Source organism: Camarhynchus parvulus, chromosome 2 (assembly GCF_901933205.1).
Source record: "Camarhynchus parvulus chromosome 2, STF_HiC, whole genome shotgun sequence".
NCBI classification, from domain to species: Eukaryota; Metazoa; Chordata; class Aves; order Passeriformes; family Thraupidae; genus Camarhynchus; species Camarhynchus parvulus.
Window position 1 is genome coordinate 14,119,010 of NC_044572.1, and position 21,322 is coordinate 14,140,331.

Below are 21,322 nucleotides of genomic sequence, written 5' to 3' on the forward strand. Positions count from 1 at the left end.
CTAACCTTTTGGTTATTCTAGTCAAGTTGCAACTGCCTGGTGGTGTTGTTAAGACCCTTTTCCATGCTTTTTCAGGCCAATAAAGTTTTTCCCAAAGCTTCAGTCATCCCTGTTCAGTGGCATGTTTGTATCTACTTTATCACACTGAAAATCTGACTGTTTTGAAAGGAATACAGCTCTGCACATCAGTGCATGACATCACACTGAGACATTGCTTAATGATCTGAGACCCTGATGGCCATTGCTGCAACTGCTTGTTCCTGGAAATATATAACAGCCCTGGCCTATCTGAGTCTTGCTTACCATTGCATTTTTAGTCTGTGCTGCTGGTGGTGTGTTTTGAAGCAGCACTCAAAAAACAACTGATTGTGAAATGTGCCTTCTGCAGATGGAAGGCAATGGGGTGCCAAGTAGAGCTGTGATACAAGAAAGCACAGATGCTTTGCAACCCGAGTAAACTTTGGCCCTAAAAGCCTTTCCTTGAATTTTATTTATTTTAAGAACATTCAACATTGAGAGGACTTTGATAGAAGAACATCACTGTATCTGATGCTAGGAGGTGCTAATTGTCTTCTGTAAATTCACAGCCATCCTGTTATTAAGTAGGCATAAGGGAAGGCTGTCTGGGCAAGCTGTGGTTACTGTAGAGAGCTGTAATTTCAGTTTTGCTAAAAATTTTAGTTTGCATAGGTTAAATCTTCAGTAAGCATGGATGTATTTCAAGGTAAACTCCTTCCTTCCTGCTAGTAGTCCTGAATTCTTTGAGGTGGATCTGCCTTCAGATTTTTCAGTGCATTTGAATGAAGGACTCAAACAAAACATGGTACATTTAATTGAACTTTTGAGGACTTTCCCCATACACCCACAATGGGAATTTAAGCAGCAAGAACACCTGCAGCCTGCATCCTAGTAGTCTATTGATATGACCCTATCTTTCTTGGGTCAATTCATCCAATAAGTCAAAATTTATTTTGCTTTAGACTGGCTAAGGACACTTCACATGGGATATAATTTGTTTAGCTCTGCCCCAAGGGATAATGATGTGACTTACATAAAGATTTTTAAATAAAGCAGAACATCTTGGGATCTGAAAAGGAATAAAGTTAGGTTTGCACTGTTGACTCCAAAATTTTATTGGTGACAGTTTTCCCTAATGATTATGATTTTTACATTTTCCTCCTTCTAGAAGTACTAATTGGGAGTTAAATGAGATACCAAGTGGGTGTACCAAGTGTTCCCTGAGTGCAGAGGGAGTGCAGTGGGAGACATAAAAACCATCAAAAAAATCACTGATGATAAGAGTAACTGGATGAAGAAAGGCATGAAAAAAAAGAGGTGACAGCATGGCAGGCCAGGACAGAGATGTGCAAGCCCTCAGTGGTCAGAAGATTAAGGCAGCTGTAATTTAACCTAGAGGATTAGAACAAGGTTGAAATGAAAATGGAAACCAAAGGAGGTGAATCGAAGATATAGTCTAAGCCTTCAAATAATCTTTTAAGCAATATATCTTAGTGCCTCCTTAGCTGCCCGCCTTTTCCTCTTCTAAATAAAAATATGTAATTTTTTATTATTATTAACCCACTGACTTGATCTCACTTTCAGTTTCTTAGAGACTTTTTGAGCTCGAAGAAATTTGGGGAGATACAGAAATGCCTTTTGTTCTAATTTTGCTCTTTTTTCTTCTGTGAAATAGTTCTTTTTATAATTCACTTCTTTGCAATTTTTTAAATCTGAGTCAAATCCCTTGCTTTTCAGATAAAATAGAAATATTATGTTAAAAGATTTATCTTCTCTGCCATTATCAAACCTTTAATAAGTTTGAATAACTTTTCTTAAATCAGCATGACTTCTTCTTTCTTTTCATTTTTTGTAAGGGTTTTTTTGGCATTAAAATAAGTCCTTAGGTCTGGAGACAAGTTGATCATAAATTCCAGGATCCTCCTTGTCCTTTGTTACTCCTCTCTGCAGTGTCTGCAAGGTGTCAAGTTCATGCATTTGCTGTTTGGGAAAAGACACATTTTGGCTTCATGGCATGGACACTGTGCATTTATTTTCTTGCTATTCCTCTGATAAGGTAGTTGTTTTAATGAATAACTATCACAAAATGTGCAGAAGCCCTCATATGTGTAATAACCCTTCCAGCAGCCCGTTTTGGGGCTGGTGTAATGTATCCTGGATAGTGCACAAGGTTTAGTGAAGAACTTTGGAGTTCACCTTCTGTTTGCCATGGATAAACTGCTTCAGTGTCACTTCTGCACTGTGATCCCTAAAATCTGAAACAATCTTGATTAGAGAACCCTGATGGTTTACCCATCATCTTGAGTACTACAAGGTGTCTACAGATGGCATTTTTTCTAGTAATTTTTGCACAGAAATTCAATGACTTTTCTCTTTCAAACATATTCTTATACTTGAAAAATAAATATTTACTTTGCTTTTTTTGCTTATTATAATATATTATTATAATATATAAATTATTATTATATTATATTATATTATATTATATTATATTATATTACATTTATATATTATTATACTGTATATATTATATTATATTATATTATATTATATTATATTATATTATATTATATTATATTATATTATATTATATTATATTATATTATATTATATTATATTATATTATATTATATTATTTTTGCTTTTTAAAGTGCAATTTATCATATAGGAAACACCTGCCTGTGTAGAAAGTAGTGGACTACTTGTTTGTTGGATTAACAATAACAGTTTTAAAAATCAACAGACCATTTAAAAGTGTCTCATATTGGATTGTGATGAATCCCTTTAAAATGTGAAGTGTATAGCAATGCATGGGAAAAAAACAAGTGATTGTATAGTAAAGCTGGGCAGAATTTGACAATAAAAAATAAATTTACATAAAATAAAACTGTAAATGGAGATAAGCTGTTTTACAAAATGAGGTTGAATTAAGGAAATAAAATTAGCAACACACCTACAATGAAGTGGAAATCTTGAAAATACCAGTATTTCATTTCCACCTTTTCTAAATTAAGCTTTCTTTTAAATGTACTTTTCAAAGTGGTAATTTTCACATAGAAATTGACTTACCCTACAAATAAAGCATTTCCTAAAGCTCCCATTTGGGTTTTAAAAAAGCACGAAAGAAAACACGTCTCTAAACTCCTTCCATTTCTTTGCCTTTGGTTTCAAATAAATTTTAAAAATAAATCAACCCAAACCACTTCAAAAATTAGCCTTTGCTAGAACCATACTAATTTTTCTGTCTGGCCAACCAAGCACTGATAAACTTTATTTATTGGCACTGAAAAGAGTGGGAGGTAATGTCTCAAACATCTACAACCTCCAATCCCCTGCACCTACCAGTCCCAAAAGACATGGAAAACAGTCACAAATGGGCTCTAGAATTGTCTCTTTTCATACGAAATGAGATACAGGATATAAATTCACTGTGTTTTATTGTACCGTGTGCCTAAGAAAGGAAATCCATGGAATTGCTTTCCATTGTCTCTCTGCAGATTTCTCTTTTGAAACAAAGTAATAGATGTCCATTCCTCATCAGCTCTTTTGAAATAAACAATGAAATGCAGGGCACAAGAAGCCCACAAGAATAGATGAAAATGCTTCTGGTTAGTCTTGATATAGCATATTTGTTTGTCAGGCTTTCTGTGGCTCCCACATTAACATGTTTGAAAGAGGGGGGTTGTAGGGTCAGGTGGGAGCTGCACAGCTGGAAAAATGTCAACAAGATTAATAAATACCCACTTTCCCCCTTCTCCATGAAATAAGCCATTCCTGTGCATATTTCATTACATGCACATGGTTTCGTGTACACCTGTGCCGTGGAGCGTGGATTACTGGGTATTGTGGAAAAATTGATGGTTTTGAAGGTCCTGGGTGTGCTGGTTTGTATCAGTACCTCTGAGACTGAGCCCTCCCCAGCCACCAGTGTCTGTGGGGCCAAGTGAAGCCAGCTCTCATCTGCTGCCCTGATCCATTCCTGCCTATGGCCCTGTCTAATGGATGGCTTTTTACTGGCCCCCAAGCCTTTTAATGCTTTCAGACTGATCAATTTAAAAGACTTGTTAAAAACAGAACGAAGGGATGACAGGCTCTTATTGATTGGGGAAAATAACCAAATTTTATATAGGTAGAGCCTCCAGACATTGTAATTAATTTGATGTGAATAAAGATCGGATAGTACTACAGTTTATTGATCGGGGAAAAGTATCTTTCTTGTTTATTCAGTAGCAGAGATCATTAGGACTTTTAATTTCCCTTTATGTTAAGTCTGACACTACTATACTAGGAATGGCATATACTGAAAAGGTGCCAACAGCTTATGATAATTTTTAGAAATATTCTTATTTGCCTTGTCCTTGCAACATCTGAAATGTCTTTATTAGAAAAACAACATTAATAATCTTTAAAAAAACTAAAGATCTTTGGACTAAATACTTGTAAATTATTTTCATGTCTGCAGTCCTGCACTGCAGTAGCAGTCCCAGTCCCAGTCCCAGTCCCAGTCCCAGTCCCAGTCCCAGGTGGCAGTTCCCAAGTATATTGATCATTTCCACCCTTCTGTTTTAGCAACAGATCAACCCCCAACAACCACGACCGGATACAGCGCCTGCGCCAGGAGTTCCAGCAGGCGAAGCAGGACGAGGACGTGGAGGACAGGAGACGCACGTACAGCTTCGAGCAGCCGTGGGTGAGTGTGCAGGGCCTGCCACAGCTGGGACACCTGGCTGACTCCTGCTCTTCCTGGGTGGGTTGGGAAGAGACCAGAAGGGAGGCAGGGTGCTCTGCCTCCACACTTCTGCCCTTGCTGTGATCCCCATTTTAGGTTCATTGAGGTTTACTTCAGTTCTAAACTTCTTCAGCCATCTGTCATGGGTGCAGACAGCATTATTTGCTCCGTGGTTAGACCCTTGACTCTGGGAGTTACTGCTTGGATTAGTATCAAAGGCAGTACCTATTGATCTGAAAGTTTCAAGGAAAACCAGAAGAAAATACCTACTAACAATAAATAATGGAAGATGTAACCTTGTAAATGCTATTTTCTCTGAAGCAATATCACTGTGTTTAGTTACTTTCATAAAGGCAGAACTATCTTTTTTCACAGTAAAAGAGATGAGCCTCTTTTACAGTAGTACCACTCTGACACTTACATTAGCTGAGACAGTTCTGTATTGAGATATATGTCCTAATTGATCTTTTAAATCCTGTTCAAACTGATCCACTAATGTGATACAATTATTTAAATACTTGTGCTTATCTTGATTAACATAATTGAATGAATTAGTGCTGCTTTTTAATCAATTACATATCCTAAATTAGGATCCTTTAAATATGAGGCAAAAACTGTAATTTTGTTGAAAATTACAGTTTTTTTACAAGTGAACAATTTTTTTGTGCTCCCAGAAAAGTGGGAACTGTGTGATGACAGCAGCAGAATCTCTCACAGCTTCCTCTGAAGCTGGTGAGGGTGGTGAGTTTGAGTTATTGTTGCTCAGCAGTGCCATGTACACGAGGCTGAGGTGAGAATAGCCAAAGAACCACCATGTCTGTGTATGAAGTCACTGGGAACAACAGTATCAGGATATAGGCTTCTCTTTTCTTGCGTTAGAAAACATCTAACTTCCTCTGGAATGGAATAAATAATATAAACTTCTCTTTATGAGCAGACGCTTTCAGTTTGAGGTGGGGAAGATAATGTGCTAGCTCATCACAGGGATAGTTTAGCTGTTTGGGGTAGGTTGGGGGTGGGTGTAGTTGATACCTTCTGTTACCCATATCAGCTACTGTTTGGTTTCCAAATGAGAGATTTCAGCGACATTCTTGGGAAAACTGTGTATGAGAAAAGCTTGCGCGCTTGAAGACTTGAGAACTTAACTACTGGAGGTCATGGGCCAAATTGTTGTATATCTAAATGCCATAGCAACTTTAGACAGTCAACTTGGCTTTTATTATACTTTCTTGTAATGAATGAGAAGGGAATTATTTGGATGACAGACTGATTACCTTAGGAATGGAATAATTTCCTAAATCCTGGGTCAGAACATTGACCTTTCTATTTTCTCTTATTCAAACAAATGTTATCTCTCTGTTTACTCCCCTTCTACAGTTCATGCAAATGAGCTCAAAGTGACTAATTCAGCTTAATGCATTAATATTAGTTCTGAGGCTTATTGTTGCTTTTGTAAGAGCTGCTCTGTTATTAAATACAAAGGTGACCAAATGTTTTATTTTAGATAAGTACTTTAAAAAAAATTGCCCAGAGTCTATTTGACTTATAATTTTATTTTTCCATCGTGTACTCTAGCCTTTCAAGATCACAATGCTTGGAAAGGATAAAGCAATGATCTCATCCGTTTCAGCCCTTCACAGTCATTTCAGTTTTAAAGAGCCATAACCCTCTTTTTTAAGGAGCGTGCTGTACTACTTTAACATGTTAGTCTAAAATGATGGACTTTCTTGAGACAACCTCTCAAAACAGATCCAGATGTGTTATTAAATACCGATGACACCAAAAAATGCAGAATTGGTTTATAATACATGTGTAGGAAAATACTTAGATACATTCATCAGTGTGTTTTCTCCATCTGTGAGCTGTTGGTTCCAAACCACAGCAGTGCAAACTGCAACTGTACATGGGCCATTGTTGAAAAGAGAGTTTTCACCTGAGGGAGATGGGTTGTGCAGCCTACATAAACAAAAGGCTTTGCATACAGAGAAGCCTTTGACGCACAAGACAGCAGCCAATTTTGACCTGGTTTGGATAGAAAGAGAGGAAAAACCCATCCTTGGAGAAGTGTGTGCTATGAAGTGATAAGTAGTTTGCATTTCTCATTACCAAGCTGATGGGATGGTTGAGGATAGGGATGAAGTGCTGATGTGATGCGGACTCTTGGTTACTTTAAGGAAGTATAAATGAACATGGAGTTTGCAGTGGAAGTAATGGATGCTGATGGAAATCTGGCAGCTCTGAGGATATTCAGAGGAGCCCAATGCCTCAGAAGCCCACTAATATATTATAAAAATGGTCCTGTAAACCTCACCAACTCCAATTCCTCCCAGATTATTAATGACCTGTGACACAGGAGTCCAGTTGCCTGTGGCTGATACCGTCAGTCTCCTCCCTGGGTGGGAGGCAGATCTCATTCCATGGAGCACAAGTGGCTCTGAGTGGTACCTGTGGGTGCCTGCCCATCCCTTCCTGCTGAGACCCATCAGGTGAAGGTCATTTCTCTGTACCTGAGCAATGCAACAGCACTGGACTTTTTGCCCTACTGTGTTTGTCCTGCCAGTAAACAAAGTACTTGACTGCCTGCGAGTGTTCAACAGCATCAGGCAGCTGAACAGACACAAAAAGTGATAGTGATGGAATGAGATGACATTGTCTATTAAGCAGCATAACATTTCTGCTCAAGGCCATTTGAATGACACGCTGTTAGGGTTTAAATAACTACCTAAATGTTGCAACACTGAGCCATGTCTAAAATTCACTGGTTCTGTAAGCTGAGCCAAAGCTTTATGGAAGAGATTTTTGCATTTGTTTATTTTAGGATGACTTTCTCAGGCATCATAGCTTTTCTTTTTTTTTTCTTTTATGTGGTGCTTTTTATGTGTTTGTATTTTAAAAAGTGAGCTACAAGAGGCTTTCAAGGGCAATACTATAGGCCTGATGTTGCATGGAAAAAAAAAAGATAAAAATAACATAAAATTTAATTAATCCCTTTTAATCCTGCTGGTGTTAATTCCAGTCAAAGTGCAGAAATGTGTATCTGGACATGCAGAATTGCATGGAATTACAGTGTGTCTGCTAATATTTAAGGCCCTTGATGTTGCTATGACACTTTGATACCAATGAGGATTCTTTTGGGGCTGATTTTTCTGTTTTGTACCAAAGCTGAGCCTGTGTTTTCTGTGCTTTTCTGGATTGCGTTAGGTCTGCTGAGGCTTACCTTGTACCAGTTCCAGACTTCGGGGGACTTGTTTGTAATTTGTTCCACATCTTGTATTTCTGCCTAGTCACATCTTGATTAACAGACACACCCACCCCTTCAATAACAAAACCACAGCTTTGTAGCCCTAAATGCCATGGGACTGAACAATCCAATTTAAAAAAAGAGCATTTTAAATCCATGGAAAACACTACAGCTGCTTGCCAATCCTGCTTGTGGAAGCACATCAGTGATCCCAAAAAGCCCACAAAGATGCTTGAGGGACAAAAGTTGGTGCTTTATTTCATCATATTCAATACAATAATTGGTGCTGAAAATGGGAGGTGGCAAATTCCATTCACAAATACATTCATCCCCAGTCATGCTGGATCTATTTGAATGACAGGAAAAATCTGATGTTGAGAGAGCAGCTGAGCAAAATGTACTTTAAATATTTAGGAATCAAATAAAAATGTGCTTGATTTTCTACAGATAACAGCTGACTAGGTCATAATATATACACTACCTGACTTGGCTGAGTATAGCTTTAATTACATGCACAAATTTGTGAAAAGTAAATAATTATATGATTTTCATAGAGGAAAGACTCCAGGAGTCCTAATAATATATTTATACATGGCTTGATAACTAAAGCCTCAGAAGGGCTGGGATTTTTTTCTGCTTGGGTGTTTTCTGCTGTTTGTTGGTGTGGAGGACTTGTCTCTATAGAAAAAATTCTTTTTATTCTGTTTAATATACTTATTTCTTATCCCTCTAGTCAAGTCTTTGACCTTCTCAAAGCCATACTAAATTTTAAATAGTCTAAGATTCTTTAGGAAACATTTTTATTGCTATAACTTTGACCATAGCATATTAATATTACCTGAAAAAATGAATAACAGACTTTATTCAAAACAAACATTGTAAAGTTTATATCAGTCTGTAAATTATGTGGAATTACTCAACATATTAGTGAGAAAGAGAAGTATTGTAATAATTCTTTCTATTATTAATCCATTTCAAGCATGTATTTTAGGATATTTTATGCAAGATATTAGGCAATATCTAACAGAGTATTGCAGTAGACAAAAACCTTAGAAGGTAAATTGCAGTTTCTCCTATCTCACAATCTCTTTCAGAGAGGAAACCAAAATTATTATTATAATAATTTTTAGGAAAGTGTATCCACAGGTGATTTCCCTTTACCTGTGTAGTTAATATCCATTTTATATATCAAATCTGCAAAGGATTTAATAAAATACCAGGAATTTTTGCTACAGTTTAGGCTCTAACTTCAACATTTTTTATTTTTAAATTTTTTACCCACTAGCTTTAATCTACTGATATATTTGAAATTAAAAAATGAAGATATAAGATTTTAAAATGAAATTAAGTCATTTTAGTTAGTAAAAAAACATATTTATAGCTCACAGTGAGCATAAATACCTCAAGTAGAATTTCAGGGCTTAGTGGTTTGTTTCTGCCATACTGAAGATTTTCCTTCTGCTGCTCCTAATACAGAACAGAAATCATTGTTCCATTCTGCTCAGCTTCCTACATATACACCACAGAAAGGTACAGAAAGGGATGGGATTTTCTTATTACATGTTGCTTGAGTTAATACATGCACCTGTTGGCAATTTTTTAAAAGACATGCTGCAATATGTTCTGTTCACCATAGCAACATAAACACAAAGATGGAAGTAAAAATAGTTTTCAAGGACATCTCCCCGAGACACTGAATGTTTTTTATCATTCTGAATTTTGATATACACAGTTACTGGATTGTCTGTCATCTGTGCCAAGTACACTTACACATAAAGCAGGCAAGGTCATTTAATCTTATCTATTTCTAATTAGTGCTGCACTATGAGAACCACAAACTTTTGGGGGGCTTTGTGCCTGCCAAGTTCCCAGGTGAACTTGATCTTGGTTAAACACAGAGCTTAATCTAGAAAAAAAATTAGCACATTTATTTAAATAAAATAGTGGGGTTTTTTAATAAATGGGAAAGTACTAAGGGACTTGCTCCTTTAGTAATCTCCTTGTTAACTATTTCTTTATCAACCCAAAGAGTTCTGTGAGTCTGAGTAAGCACTTCTCCCAGCTTGTCCCTGTGGCTCTAGGCTGTCAGATAGGTGTGTCACTGCCATTGGTAGATCTCCTGTCACCTGAACTGGTTGGGTCTCCCTGGAAAGCCCTGGATGGCCCCATGATCTCCTCTCTGTAATTCAGTGGCAGCTTTGATCTGTGCCATTCCTGAGGGATCCCTGCTGCCACCACACAGGACTACCCTGTGTGGTGGGTACAAATGCCACAGTGCAGGGACAGAAGCTGTGTGGGCAGCCCCTGGGATAGGTAGGAAAAGAGAGGAGGGACCTTTGTCCCTAAAATATCTTGCCCTACACTGCTGATAAGGGTCACTGCAACTTGAGGCACGAGGGTTACATGGTCTGTTACAGAGCTACTCTCTGTAACAGAACATGTAACAAAAAATGTTTGCATAAAGGGAGAAGGTAGAAACTTTAAACTTTGCAGCCCTGGTTTTAAATTAATGCATCTTTGGGAAGAGAGCTGTGTAATTTCATCTATCTTAAAGCACAGTTTTATATGCTGAATATTGTTTAACAATGCTGAATGCACTATCATTGCCACTTAAATGTATTGTGGAAGACATGAACATACATTTATTTGTATGACTCGGCCTTGATTGTTTTTGTGGCCTTGACCACATCCTAATTTAAAAGGTCAGTGCTTGTCATACATCTCTTTGCAAGCAAGGCCAGAGTTCTTATCAATTTGTTCTGTGAGGACCGAGCTGTTGCCAGCTTTGTTGGATGGTTTCAGGTTGTTATAATTGTATTTAGCCTTGTGTTGATATCAGTGTTATAATTACTGGGTTACATGTGTTCCTTGTACACATTTTTTTGCTCTGTTGAAAGATCTGAAAATAGTGCAACGTTCTTTTTCTTAATTTTCTCCATTTTATGCTAACATAAGTGGACTGGGTATTTATATAGATGTGTGTTTAGGAATGGATTTTATTAAAATATATGTGTATAAAAGCATGCTATGAGAACTGAGACAAAATTACAAATTTGTTTTTGAATAGCAAAGTTACTTATTATATAAATATTTTTTGTTTAGTTACTTTAATCAACAGCACATTGACAAGGTATATCAGTGTATGAAGATTTGCATTTTACTGAGCAAGCGAAGGGTCCAAAAGGAATATGTTAAGTCTTTATATCATCAGAACCATTTATCAAGGGCATTCACAATGGTATCACTGAAGTTTTGAATGAAAAGTTTTGAAAGAAATGCCTTTTCATTAATAAGATGGTTGAATGTACCTGTCTATGTGTATATATGTTATGATATGGAATTTATGATTGCATACAAAGGGAGGATTTTTGTATCTCATTGACATATTTTTGGAAATGAGATAATAGATTCAATTATATGAACAGCTTATTGTAGATGTGAACAACATTCAGACTAAATATATGTCCTTTCCAGATTAGCTAAGTATTGCAAATCCTCTTAGTTTAACAGGGCATACCTTCAGTAAATCAGATAATGGATTTGAGATGTTTGCCTTTAGACCCATCAAATTATAAATGTCGTCCATTAGATGAAATTCTTTCTGAACTACAGAGAATCCAGACCTGACTCCTCAGATCCTGTCATTCTGGCCATGCACTACAGCAGGCAGACAGGAGGGACAGCTCCTGCCTCTATTGAACCATTGGTTCCTCTGTGCATTAAAAAGAAATATCTCTGAAGTTACATTTTGATCTTAGTCCATTCATACTCCATTAGGACTTTCAGAGCCTCTGTCACTTTACTGCAGGCTTTTGTGGTAACTTCATCTCTCCACACATGTGTGTGCTTTCTAGGTAAAGCATTTTATTGTGCTGTATAAACCTAAACTGAGCAGCAGCTCAATCCTATCTCCACCTTTTTGGTGATTTAACCATTCTCTGTACTGTCAAATTCTTTAATCCATTAGATTTACAGCCAACTGAAAAAAGTGAAGCTGTTTTCAAATAAAGAGAAGCAATTCTGATTTCATATCTTATCTGTGATAACTACTTTCTCACATATGACATAATGTAGCTGCAAGCTTTCCAATGTTGTTCAAATGAAACCCATGAAATTAGGAGATTGGCTGTAAAATCTTAGTTTAAATGTTTTTATTCTTTATGGGGGAGTTGATATGGGAACTTCTGAGTTTCCCTCTGGTTTGCTGTAAGCTGCTTATAACCACACAGCAGAGAATTCACAAATAAACCCTATGATTTTCAGGTAATCACTCCCTTCCATAAGCTGAGCCCTTCAATAAAATACCAAATGTCAGAAGACTCTCAATAAAGTCAAGAAAGTTAGAAATGTTGACATATGCAATAACTGAAACGCTGCTCTGTATGTGTAGCCCTTATTTAATATAGTAGGAAATCTCTGTGGGGGTTGTTGGTTTGGACATACATATGTACAGCTTATTCAACTCCAAGAAAATTTCCCACAAGGCTGACACATGATTCTGTTTTCTCAATTTGTTGCTTCATCTCACCATTCCTAAAGCATTTTTTCATTAGAAATGCTGTTTTACTGGGGTTTTTACAGAGTAAAAAGTAACCTCTTCTGAAATAGACATTACTGTTACATTCAGGATTCTCTCAAATGAGTTCACTGTTATTTCTAGTCTGTGCTTTCACATTCTGATTCTTTCACCCAGTAATCTTCTTATAATGGGAAAATTGTATCTGTTAAATTCTGAGCTGAGACTGATGCTTTGTTTGAAGTGCATTCTCATTGACAACAAACTTCTAAAAGTTGTACACCTGTTTAAAACTTGTTGTTTCTGGCTACTTGCAGGTACGTGACTATAGTCAGACACATGTCACAAATGACGACTCTAGATTCTAAAACATCTTCTATGTGCAAAGCTTTTGGAAAGCTTTTTTCTCTTGCATATATTTGTGAGCCAGCTCTTTCTGCTGCGGAAACTATAATGGAAAAAAACCCCAAGAGATGTTTGTTTTGAGGAAAAGCAGAGATAAAAAGGCAAAACATGCTTTTAAAAGTAAGTCTGAGACAAGCTGTTTCAGTCCCAGGCTCAGACTAGTGGTTATGCTTCCTAACCTTCCCATATTTAAACTTACACATTTTGAATAGTACTGGTAATTTTAAGGAGAAAAAAAATAATGCTCTGTTTCTTTGGAGGCAAAACCTTATTAGTAAAACAACAAGAAAAGCCCATAGCATTCTTTGATTTTTGTGACACTTTATTTTGCAAAATGAAATCACAAAATCTGAAGAAATTGATAGGTATCTCTACAAAAGTAAACTTTTCCATGGTCCAAAGTTTGAATCCTGCCATTCTGTCCCCTCTCAACCTGTAATACTCTCTATTCCCAGAAAGACCATCCATTTTCACTTGCTTTTAGTATTGGCTTCAACGTTTCAAATTGTCACCTCATCAAGATCCTACTCAGAGATACAGGAGTCCTCATTGTCCACAAGAGACTTGCTGAATTTATCTATTTGATCATATTGAACCAGAAAATGTTTTCCCAGTCTTTGGGCCAACTGAAAAATAGGATGGTTCCACTAAGGCAGAGCATCACTTGAGTGTTTTGGCGAGGTTCAAAGGAGCTGCTGTGCTCCTTCCCCCCCTCAAATCCTGAGGGGGGTGTAGAACTTAGCATTAGCATGGCTAGGCCAACTCAGAGTCTGAAAATCTGTTCCACTGACTTAATTTAAACTATAGTGTTGCCACAAAAGCATAACCCATAATCTGGATGATTCTTTGTTTGTACATCTCAGAAATAGTAGGTCAGAAACAGAATTTGTAGCACAGGCCACTGTTACAGGTCAGAATTTACCCTAATTATTGTGCAAGAGCTGCTCGAACTGCATGTTAAAACAAGTATGGCTGTATTTGTACAACAGCAGCTTAAATGATACCTCTTTGGTGGGTGTTTTTCTGCTTTGTTTAAGACACTTCCATTTTGTTTTGTAGCCAAACACCAAGACATACTCACAGAGTGGCAGGCACTCCGTGTCAGTGGAGGTCCAAATGCAGCGGCAGCGGCAGGAGGAACGGGAGAGTTTCCAGCAAGCCCAGCGCCAGTACAGCTCCTTGCCCAGGTATGGGAACCTCCAAAGCTCTGTGTGCCTAGGAGCCTGCAGCTAATTGCATTTGTGGTGGAAAATGTCCGACTTTGTGCAGACACTTTTGTTCAGCATTGATATCAGGTGGAATGTATTCACTGTGGAAGAGGCATAGAATTTCTTAAGTGAGAGCATGTGATCACTGAGAATTGCTTCAGAGAATTTCTTCAGAGCTGATTTCAGGGGAATTTGATGACATTCAGCACCCAATAGAATTGAAATATTGAAACAAGCCTATTCTTTGTGGGACACCATCCAGTTTAATTTTGTGCAATTACAAAAGTCTCCTGAGCATGACATGAGGTGTCCCATTTTGACATGTCAGATGATTTTTTTTCTCTTGCCTAATTCCTTACTGGGTAGAAATTCTATCTGTGAGATGTTACTATGGAAAAAAATTAAAAAGAGGAAAAAACCATCAAGACCTCCAACAAAAAAACATGGAACTGAGAAAATTACCCAGGAAACCAAAGGTCTTCAAGTTTGCATATACACATTTTTTAATAGATGTAGAATGCTGAAAATTAATTGATTTTTGTGTAAACAAAGGTATGTTTTTTTTAAATTGTAGGTGTTTTAAAGGAGTAGTTGTTTGGGCAAAATGGCTTTTACTTGATATTTATTTTAAGAATTAATAGAAGTTTAGCCAGCTTGTATTACAAATTAACTCTCATAGTTAAGCATTATGCAAATAGTCTCTGCATTTTGAAATATCAGCAATGGTTGAATGGAGAATAATTTACACCAGAGCTTGGTGTCAAATTGCTTTTCAATAAGGCTATATTATTTTTCATGATTTGTGTGGAAATGGTGTGGAAAAAAATTTGTTGTGACAAGATATGTTTTACCAGGTATAATTCTTTTTTTGGAAACAAATATAAGCCTTATAGCAAAGTTATCTAGCCATGAACTCTTATCTTAGCAGTATCTTTGAAAAATAAAAGAGTTTCAGATTTTCAAATGCTTTAACACCTTTCAGTGTAAAATTTTTCTGTTAAGTTTGGAAGGTGGGAAAGGGAAATGTAAAGTTCCTGTGTTTTCTGAGATTGTTAGTTTCTCATCTTGAAAATCTTTATATCCCCTCTTCTTTTTATCTCTGCCTTCCTTTGGAAGTGACCACACCTATTAATGCCATATTGTTTTTCTTAAGAAATTCTCTTTCAGTTATGCTAGCCCCACTCAACCATGTTCATTTCTAGTTTTAAAACTATGATGCTTAAAACTTTCTTCCCCTGTTCACCAGATCTGGTAGCATTTAAAAGTTGGAATCAGTTGCAGTGCTGTTCAGTGGCAGAAATTAAAAACTCTAAGGTGAAAATTAATCTACAAGAAAATTAATCAACAAGAAATATGAAAAATAGATCATAAAAAACCTTATAGAAATGCTTGTTTTGAAAAGAGTTACTGAGAACTTTACTCAAGGTGGTTTTCAACATGAGAAATGGCTAGCAATCTAGCAATGCACATTACTGTGTAATTAATGATAATTTAATGGATTAGTTTGAGCTCTCTGGGTGTTTCTGCTGTGCTGAGAGCAGACAGAACTGCAGGGCTAACGTTCAGCACTGTAAATACCACAGTACTCCTGTAACAACCTGGGGCATTGAGTTCTCCAGCTTTACAAACTGTTCCTACACTGTGACTGATCTTTAAAGAAATCCTACTGTTAATCTGAAAACTAGGGCCCAAGCTTAATGTTGCAAGCATGATTTTGTAAGGATTGAAGTTCGTACACTGGCTTCATTCTTGAGCTTTGTTGCCTTTCATCCTGTGAATTCTCCAAGAGCCTCCTGTTTTTTCCCCTTTGCACATTCAGATCTTTAGTACTGAAGGCAAATAAACTCTTGAGTCAATTTTAAAGGAACTTCCCAGAAAGACAGGGAAAACATGCCAACTAATTTTGAACAAGTACCAGAAACCAGTCAGTAAATTAAATTGGTTCAACTAGTCATCCTCTTGTCCCATGTGAAACTGTAAGAGCAAGGTTTGACTCCATGTTAATTTTGTATTACTTAAAATTTATCTTGCTCTAGATCAGGAACCTGACAGTTTCGTAGCCTGCAGAGGTTTGTTCAATTTGCTCTTGTTCCAGGGAGTGATAAAACATGACTCAGAAGCATTGTTGCTTTGGCAAAGTTGGATGTGAGATTACCAATAACAGCTATAAAAATTTTGTAAGAATTTACATTATGTTGTAACTTTTTCTGCAATAATTCACATTCATCTTGCATAATATTTTTCATCCAGAGGCCTCAGAAACAGTTATGAAATAAGGTAGATATGGTAATTTTCAAATTATACATGTAGAAGGAAGATTGCAAAAACATTAGGTGACTTTTTCCTTTTAGTAATGGTAAAAAATTTTCCAGTCCTCCTGTCTCTCCACTGTATATTCATTGGATGAGGCCACACTGTCATACATGATGACATGAAAAACCAAGCCATATATAAACAACTAAATTATTTCTTTATTGATTTATGTCGCAATATATTTTATTTTATTGCTTGATTCTCATACTCTAATTTTGATCTCAAAGTGGATATCTCTTTTGCTGCAGCACAAAATTGTTTTACTTTATCACCACCAATCTTATTTTAAATTCATACAAGCATCTAGCAGTTTGATAGTAAATTAAAGTTATTTCAAAACCATAATCTGTCTTCAAAATAATGTGGTGATTTATTGTGAAAAGAGATAAGAATTTGTAATTCCTGTGTGTATTTGGCCTATTTATCTACTCCCTGGAGCCAAAAAATGAGTAAAAAATGTTATCTCTGCCTCTTCTTTTATGAAAGCTATAGCAGACTGGGAAACACTCCTTATAGCACAAAATTCCTTAGTTCTGGACATGGGCGGAAGAAACTGGAACTACCTTTCAGTAATGGGCTTTCTCTTGTGACTTGTGCAGTGTTAGGGCAGGTGTTTTAAGGACCTGCCTGTTGCACTTGATTAAATAATCAAGTGTCAGTCTAGATTCAATGAGTGACTGTACAATTGCTGGCTGTTACCTGCATTCTTAGGAAGCACAGAAACACCTATGGTCTTTCTTAGTCTGCAACTGAATTGTAACACTTTTCTTGAGAACATGAGGGTAATTGTAGCTGGATGGGTTTTTATGGCATATTCCTCCTGCAGAGGCCTAGAAATATAGTTCAGGTCTCTAGCAATTGTTCTCCCAACAAAAGAGATAAGAAATCATTTTGGGGCAGAAGAGAACTGTGACTCTAGAAAGTGACTTCTAGAGAATGCCATCTCTGGGGAAAAGCTGAAGGCATTGGCAGAAGCTGCCTTCTTTCCAGTGATTGTTGTCAATAACAGTCAAAGGTGAACCAGAACATTTGTCTTAAAACCCTTTTTCTTTTTTTTTTTTCAGGCAAAGCAGGAAAAATGCCAGTTCTGTATCTCAAGACTCCTGGGAGCAGAGTTATTCCCCTGGAGAAGGGTTCCAGACTGCAAAGGAAAATCCCAGATATTCCAGCTACCAGGGATCAAGGAATGGCTATATGGGGGGACATGGCTTTAATGCCAGGGTGATGCTAGAAACACAAGAACTTCTCCGTCAAGAGCAGAGGCGGAAAGAACAACAACTGAAAAAAAAAACTTCTTCTGAAGGGCCTAGCAACTATGACTCGTATAAGAAAATTCAGGACCCTAATTATGCCCCTCCTAAAGGTCCTTTCAGACAAGATGTACCGCCTTCACCATCTCAGGTAGCGAGGCTGAACAGATTGCAAACACCAGAAAAGGGAAGACCGTTCTATTCTTGAGGTGAAGAAAAGGAGGATCAACTTACCATGCAATAAGGAACATTTTCATATAAAGACTTCTATTTTGAAAACTTTTTACGCTGATGGTACTAAGGAATATATCCGTTTTCTATTTCAGTGCCTTTGGAAATCTGGGCAAAGCATTGGTGGGCCTTACGTCTTTGCCGTTCTGTCCCAAGTGTTGAATCCATGGAAGGGCATTCCATCATTTGACAATCATAGTGGAAGTGAGCAGTGCTGTCTCTGCCTTCCCAGTTCTGTAGCCCAGTCCTGTAGCTGTCAATGGCTTTTTGCTAGGATTTGTTGTAATGTGTTTTATTTTGCAGTGACTTATTACACCACCATGCAGCTTTGTGGCATAAAATTAATGAATTTGAGGTTGAAGGAAGCATTGACATGTCCTGTATTATTTCTCTTGGGTCAGAAGGAGGTGTACATATCGCTCTTGAGTGGATAAGGCTGAGCTCTACTCTGAATTGCAGTTGGAGTTCTGATATGTTTTATGGTGGAGTCATTACCAGTCTTTGTTGATCAATATTTAAGTGTCTATATGCTGAAAAACTATCCTTCTTCTATTATGCACATATGCACTCTTTTTTTTCTCTCTCTCCCCACTCTGAGCTTATTAAAAAAGCCTTTACCCTGACTCATGAGGAAAACAATATTAAGCTTTCAGTTATCCTGAGAATCCTGTTCCAATTGCCTTATAATCTTAATGCACAGTCCATTACAAATGAAATAACTGGAGAGAGATTATTTATACAGACACGGGGAAGCCTTTGATAAGTATATTTCACTATTTTATTAAAGATGGGAAATTATGAACACACATGCAATTGAGTTCTGCTTTGCTTTGCTGCTAAATTAATTTGGTCATACGACATTTGTATCTAGGAAGAGACCTAGGGAGGGCGTCATGTCAGCTCATCTAGTACACAGTAGTCTTTGGACAAATTTTGGAGATAGCTCCAAATAAGAGCAGAGGAAATCAAAGATTTTCTTAGGATCAAATACCTGTAAAGAGAACAATTCCCTCTTTTTCGGCATTGTGAATCTTTGTGGACAATTTCCTTTGTGCTTCCATATACCATATTGTTACATCGTGATGCTACATTAAAAAGAAACCTTTAAGTACATGAATGAAAGATAAATGGAGACAAGCTGTTACACATCATCCTGAAAACATGTCAGTATCCAAAAATTACTAAAGAAAATGATTGCTCTAGCAGAGAGTAATATTTGAATGTGCATATGGGATATGAGAATTTCTTTTGCAGCAGCTGTTTTTCTGTTTGTTGGTCTGAACTTCATGTATTGTAAAAAATATAGCTGGGTTGCTGAAGTGCCTGCAAATCCTGATGTGAAAAGGCTTGAGAATGGATCTCAGCATATTGTGTAAAAAAGGAGAGAAAGCAAGAAAAAAAATCATGTTTTGCGTGATTTAAAAAAAAAGCCTATTTTTTTTTACTGGCACATTTTATTTTTGCGCCAACTCATTTCTAGAATGTATGTGAAATATCAGCACACATATCTGTGTCTTTTATGCCTGTTTGTTAACAGTTTTTGTTGTTAATAATGTACTCCATGTTTAAAAGTTCTTATTAGTGTAAGCACAGTGACATTGGATGACAATAGCTTTTTTACACAGAATTTACAAAACTGTGTGAAATGGCTTTCCTTGTACATATGAAATTTAGAATAAAAGGCTGTTTCCATCCTTGTCTTGGTATTGCCTGTAGACCCCTATGAAAACTGCTGCAGACATTGAGTTCAAAAAATTCCTAACAGATGTTTTTTTATACTATTCCTAATGGTTTGTGTGTCATCCTGTGAACAGAGAAGAGAAGAGAAGAGAAGAGAAGAGAAGAGAAGAGAAGAGAAGAGAAGAGAAGAGAAGAGAAGAGAAGAGAAGAGAAGAGAAGAGAAGAGAAGAGAAGAGAAGAGAAGAGAAGAGAAGAGAAGAGAAGAGAAGAGAAGAGAAGAGAAGAGGAGAAAAAGGAAATAGGAAAGGAAAATAAAAACAAAAAAGAAAAGAAAAGAAAAAGAAAAGAAAAGAAAAGAAAAGAAAAGAAAAGAAAAGAAAAGAAAAGAAAAGAAAAGAAAAGAAAAGAAAAGAAAAGAAAAGAAAAGAAAAGAAAAGAAAAGAAAAGATAAATAAAGATAAATAAAGAGAAAAGAAAAAGTTTACAGCCCATCTGAGCACCTGAAGGCTGTCCTCAGAGGCAAAAACCACATTGTTTAATGTGTTGTGTTATTTTAGGCCATACCTATGACATTTAGGAGGCACATTTTTAAGACTCACCTCTGTGGCCAAAATCTTCTTTTCTGTAGTATATAGTCCTTTGCCCAAAGACAGAACTGTCAGAAGGACACCCACTGCAATCTGGCCCAATCCAGGCATGTGTTTGGAACCCCCTCTGCGTTTTTTCTGTGTTTTGGGGTCTGATGGGAGCCCTTCACAGGAATGCTGGCATGGTGGAAAATGGCAGAAGGCAGATTTATGAATAAAGCAATATTTACAGTGCCAATAATCCTCTGTTTCCCCTATTAGTATTGGAGCTGAGTCTGGTTTTCTCCTTCTTCCCCTCATTTCTCATTTTGTTGGTTACTGCAGGAATGTCAATCATGATTCTGTGTATGCATGACATAAAGGTGTTGCCATGGCAATAACAGTGTCAAATTATTCACTGTGACTTTAGCGTGGGATCTCAAGGGGAAGAGCAACAGGAGCTGTAGGGTGGACAGGCAGCTTTCAGTGCCCAAATAAAGGCAGGATTTTCCAAAAGACTTAAATTGTAGTGTTTTGCATTTGGGCATGGGGAAATAATTGCATTTGCAGTTTTGTAGGCCTTGCTGTCTCATCTTCTGACTGCATTCCCAGATTACATAGTTTGTAATTTCTGCAGATTTACTTGCACTGGCAAATAATTGCAAGCACTAAAAAAATGCATCCACAGGAATAGAAAACAGGTTGAAGTCCTTTTCAAAACAAGGCCTTTGATAAACTGTTGTAGGAAAAAGGGCATGTGTTTGGAAAAGTATGAAGTACAGGATGTTTTATGTTTGAGGATGGCATATGTTAAAGTTTACTCTTCTATGAAACTCCTCTTCAAGGTGTTAACAATTTACCATAATTAGATGTGTTCATGAAAGAAGGCAGATGTTCTCTTTGGGCTGTGTCTGTGTTATGTTAGTAAAGAATAAGGTCTTTTTCTGGCTTTGTCACCCTGTCTTCTTCCTGACATAGTGTAGACAGGATTTCTAATATTAACTCCCATAAGCTGCAGAGGGTGATAAGGAAGTGGGAGGGAGATATTTTAATAGAAAATGACCTTTAGTTCTGCCTAGTGAATAGATTCAAAAGTTAATTGAGCTAACCACATTACTGCAGTAATTTGTTTGTGGATGCATTACCATTATGAGATTAAGTCTGT

General features: G+C 36.9%; 1 protein-coding gene across 11 annotated transcripts in view; it reads left to right on the plus strand.

Moving 5' to 3' along the window:
* The window catches only part of PARD3 (par-3 family cell polarity regulator), a 444,905-nt gene extending 425,254 nt beyond the window's left edge, over positions 1 to 19,651 (plus strand). For 8 of the 11 annotated variants that reach the window (XM_030943495.1, XM_030943493.1, XM_030943496.1 and 5 more), the window contains 3 exons: positions 4,588 to 4,708; positions 13,969 to 14,096; positions 17,495 to 19,650. In XM_030943495.1, the coding sequence (XP_030799355.1) occupies positions 4,588 to 4,708; positions 13,969 to 14,096; positions 17,495 to 17,888 (643 nt within the window). In that variant the 3' untranslated portion in view covers positions 17,889 to 19,650. Of the gene's footprint in view, positions 1 to 4,587; positions 4,709 to 13,968; positions 14,097 to 17,494 lie in introns of all 11 variants that reach the window. The other 3 variants (XM_030943492.1, XM_030943497.1, XM_030943503.1) reach the window with 1 other exon arrangement.
* Positions 19,652 to 21,322: the final 1,671 nt, after the last annotated feature.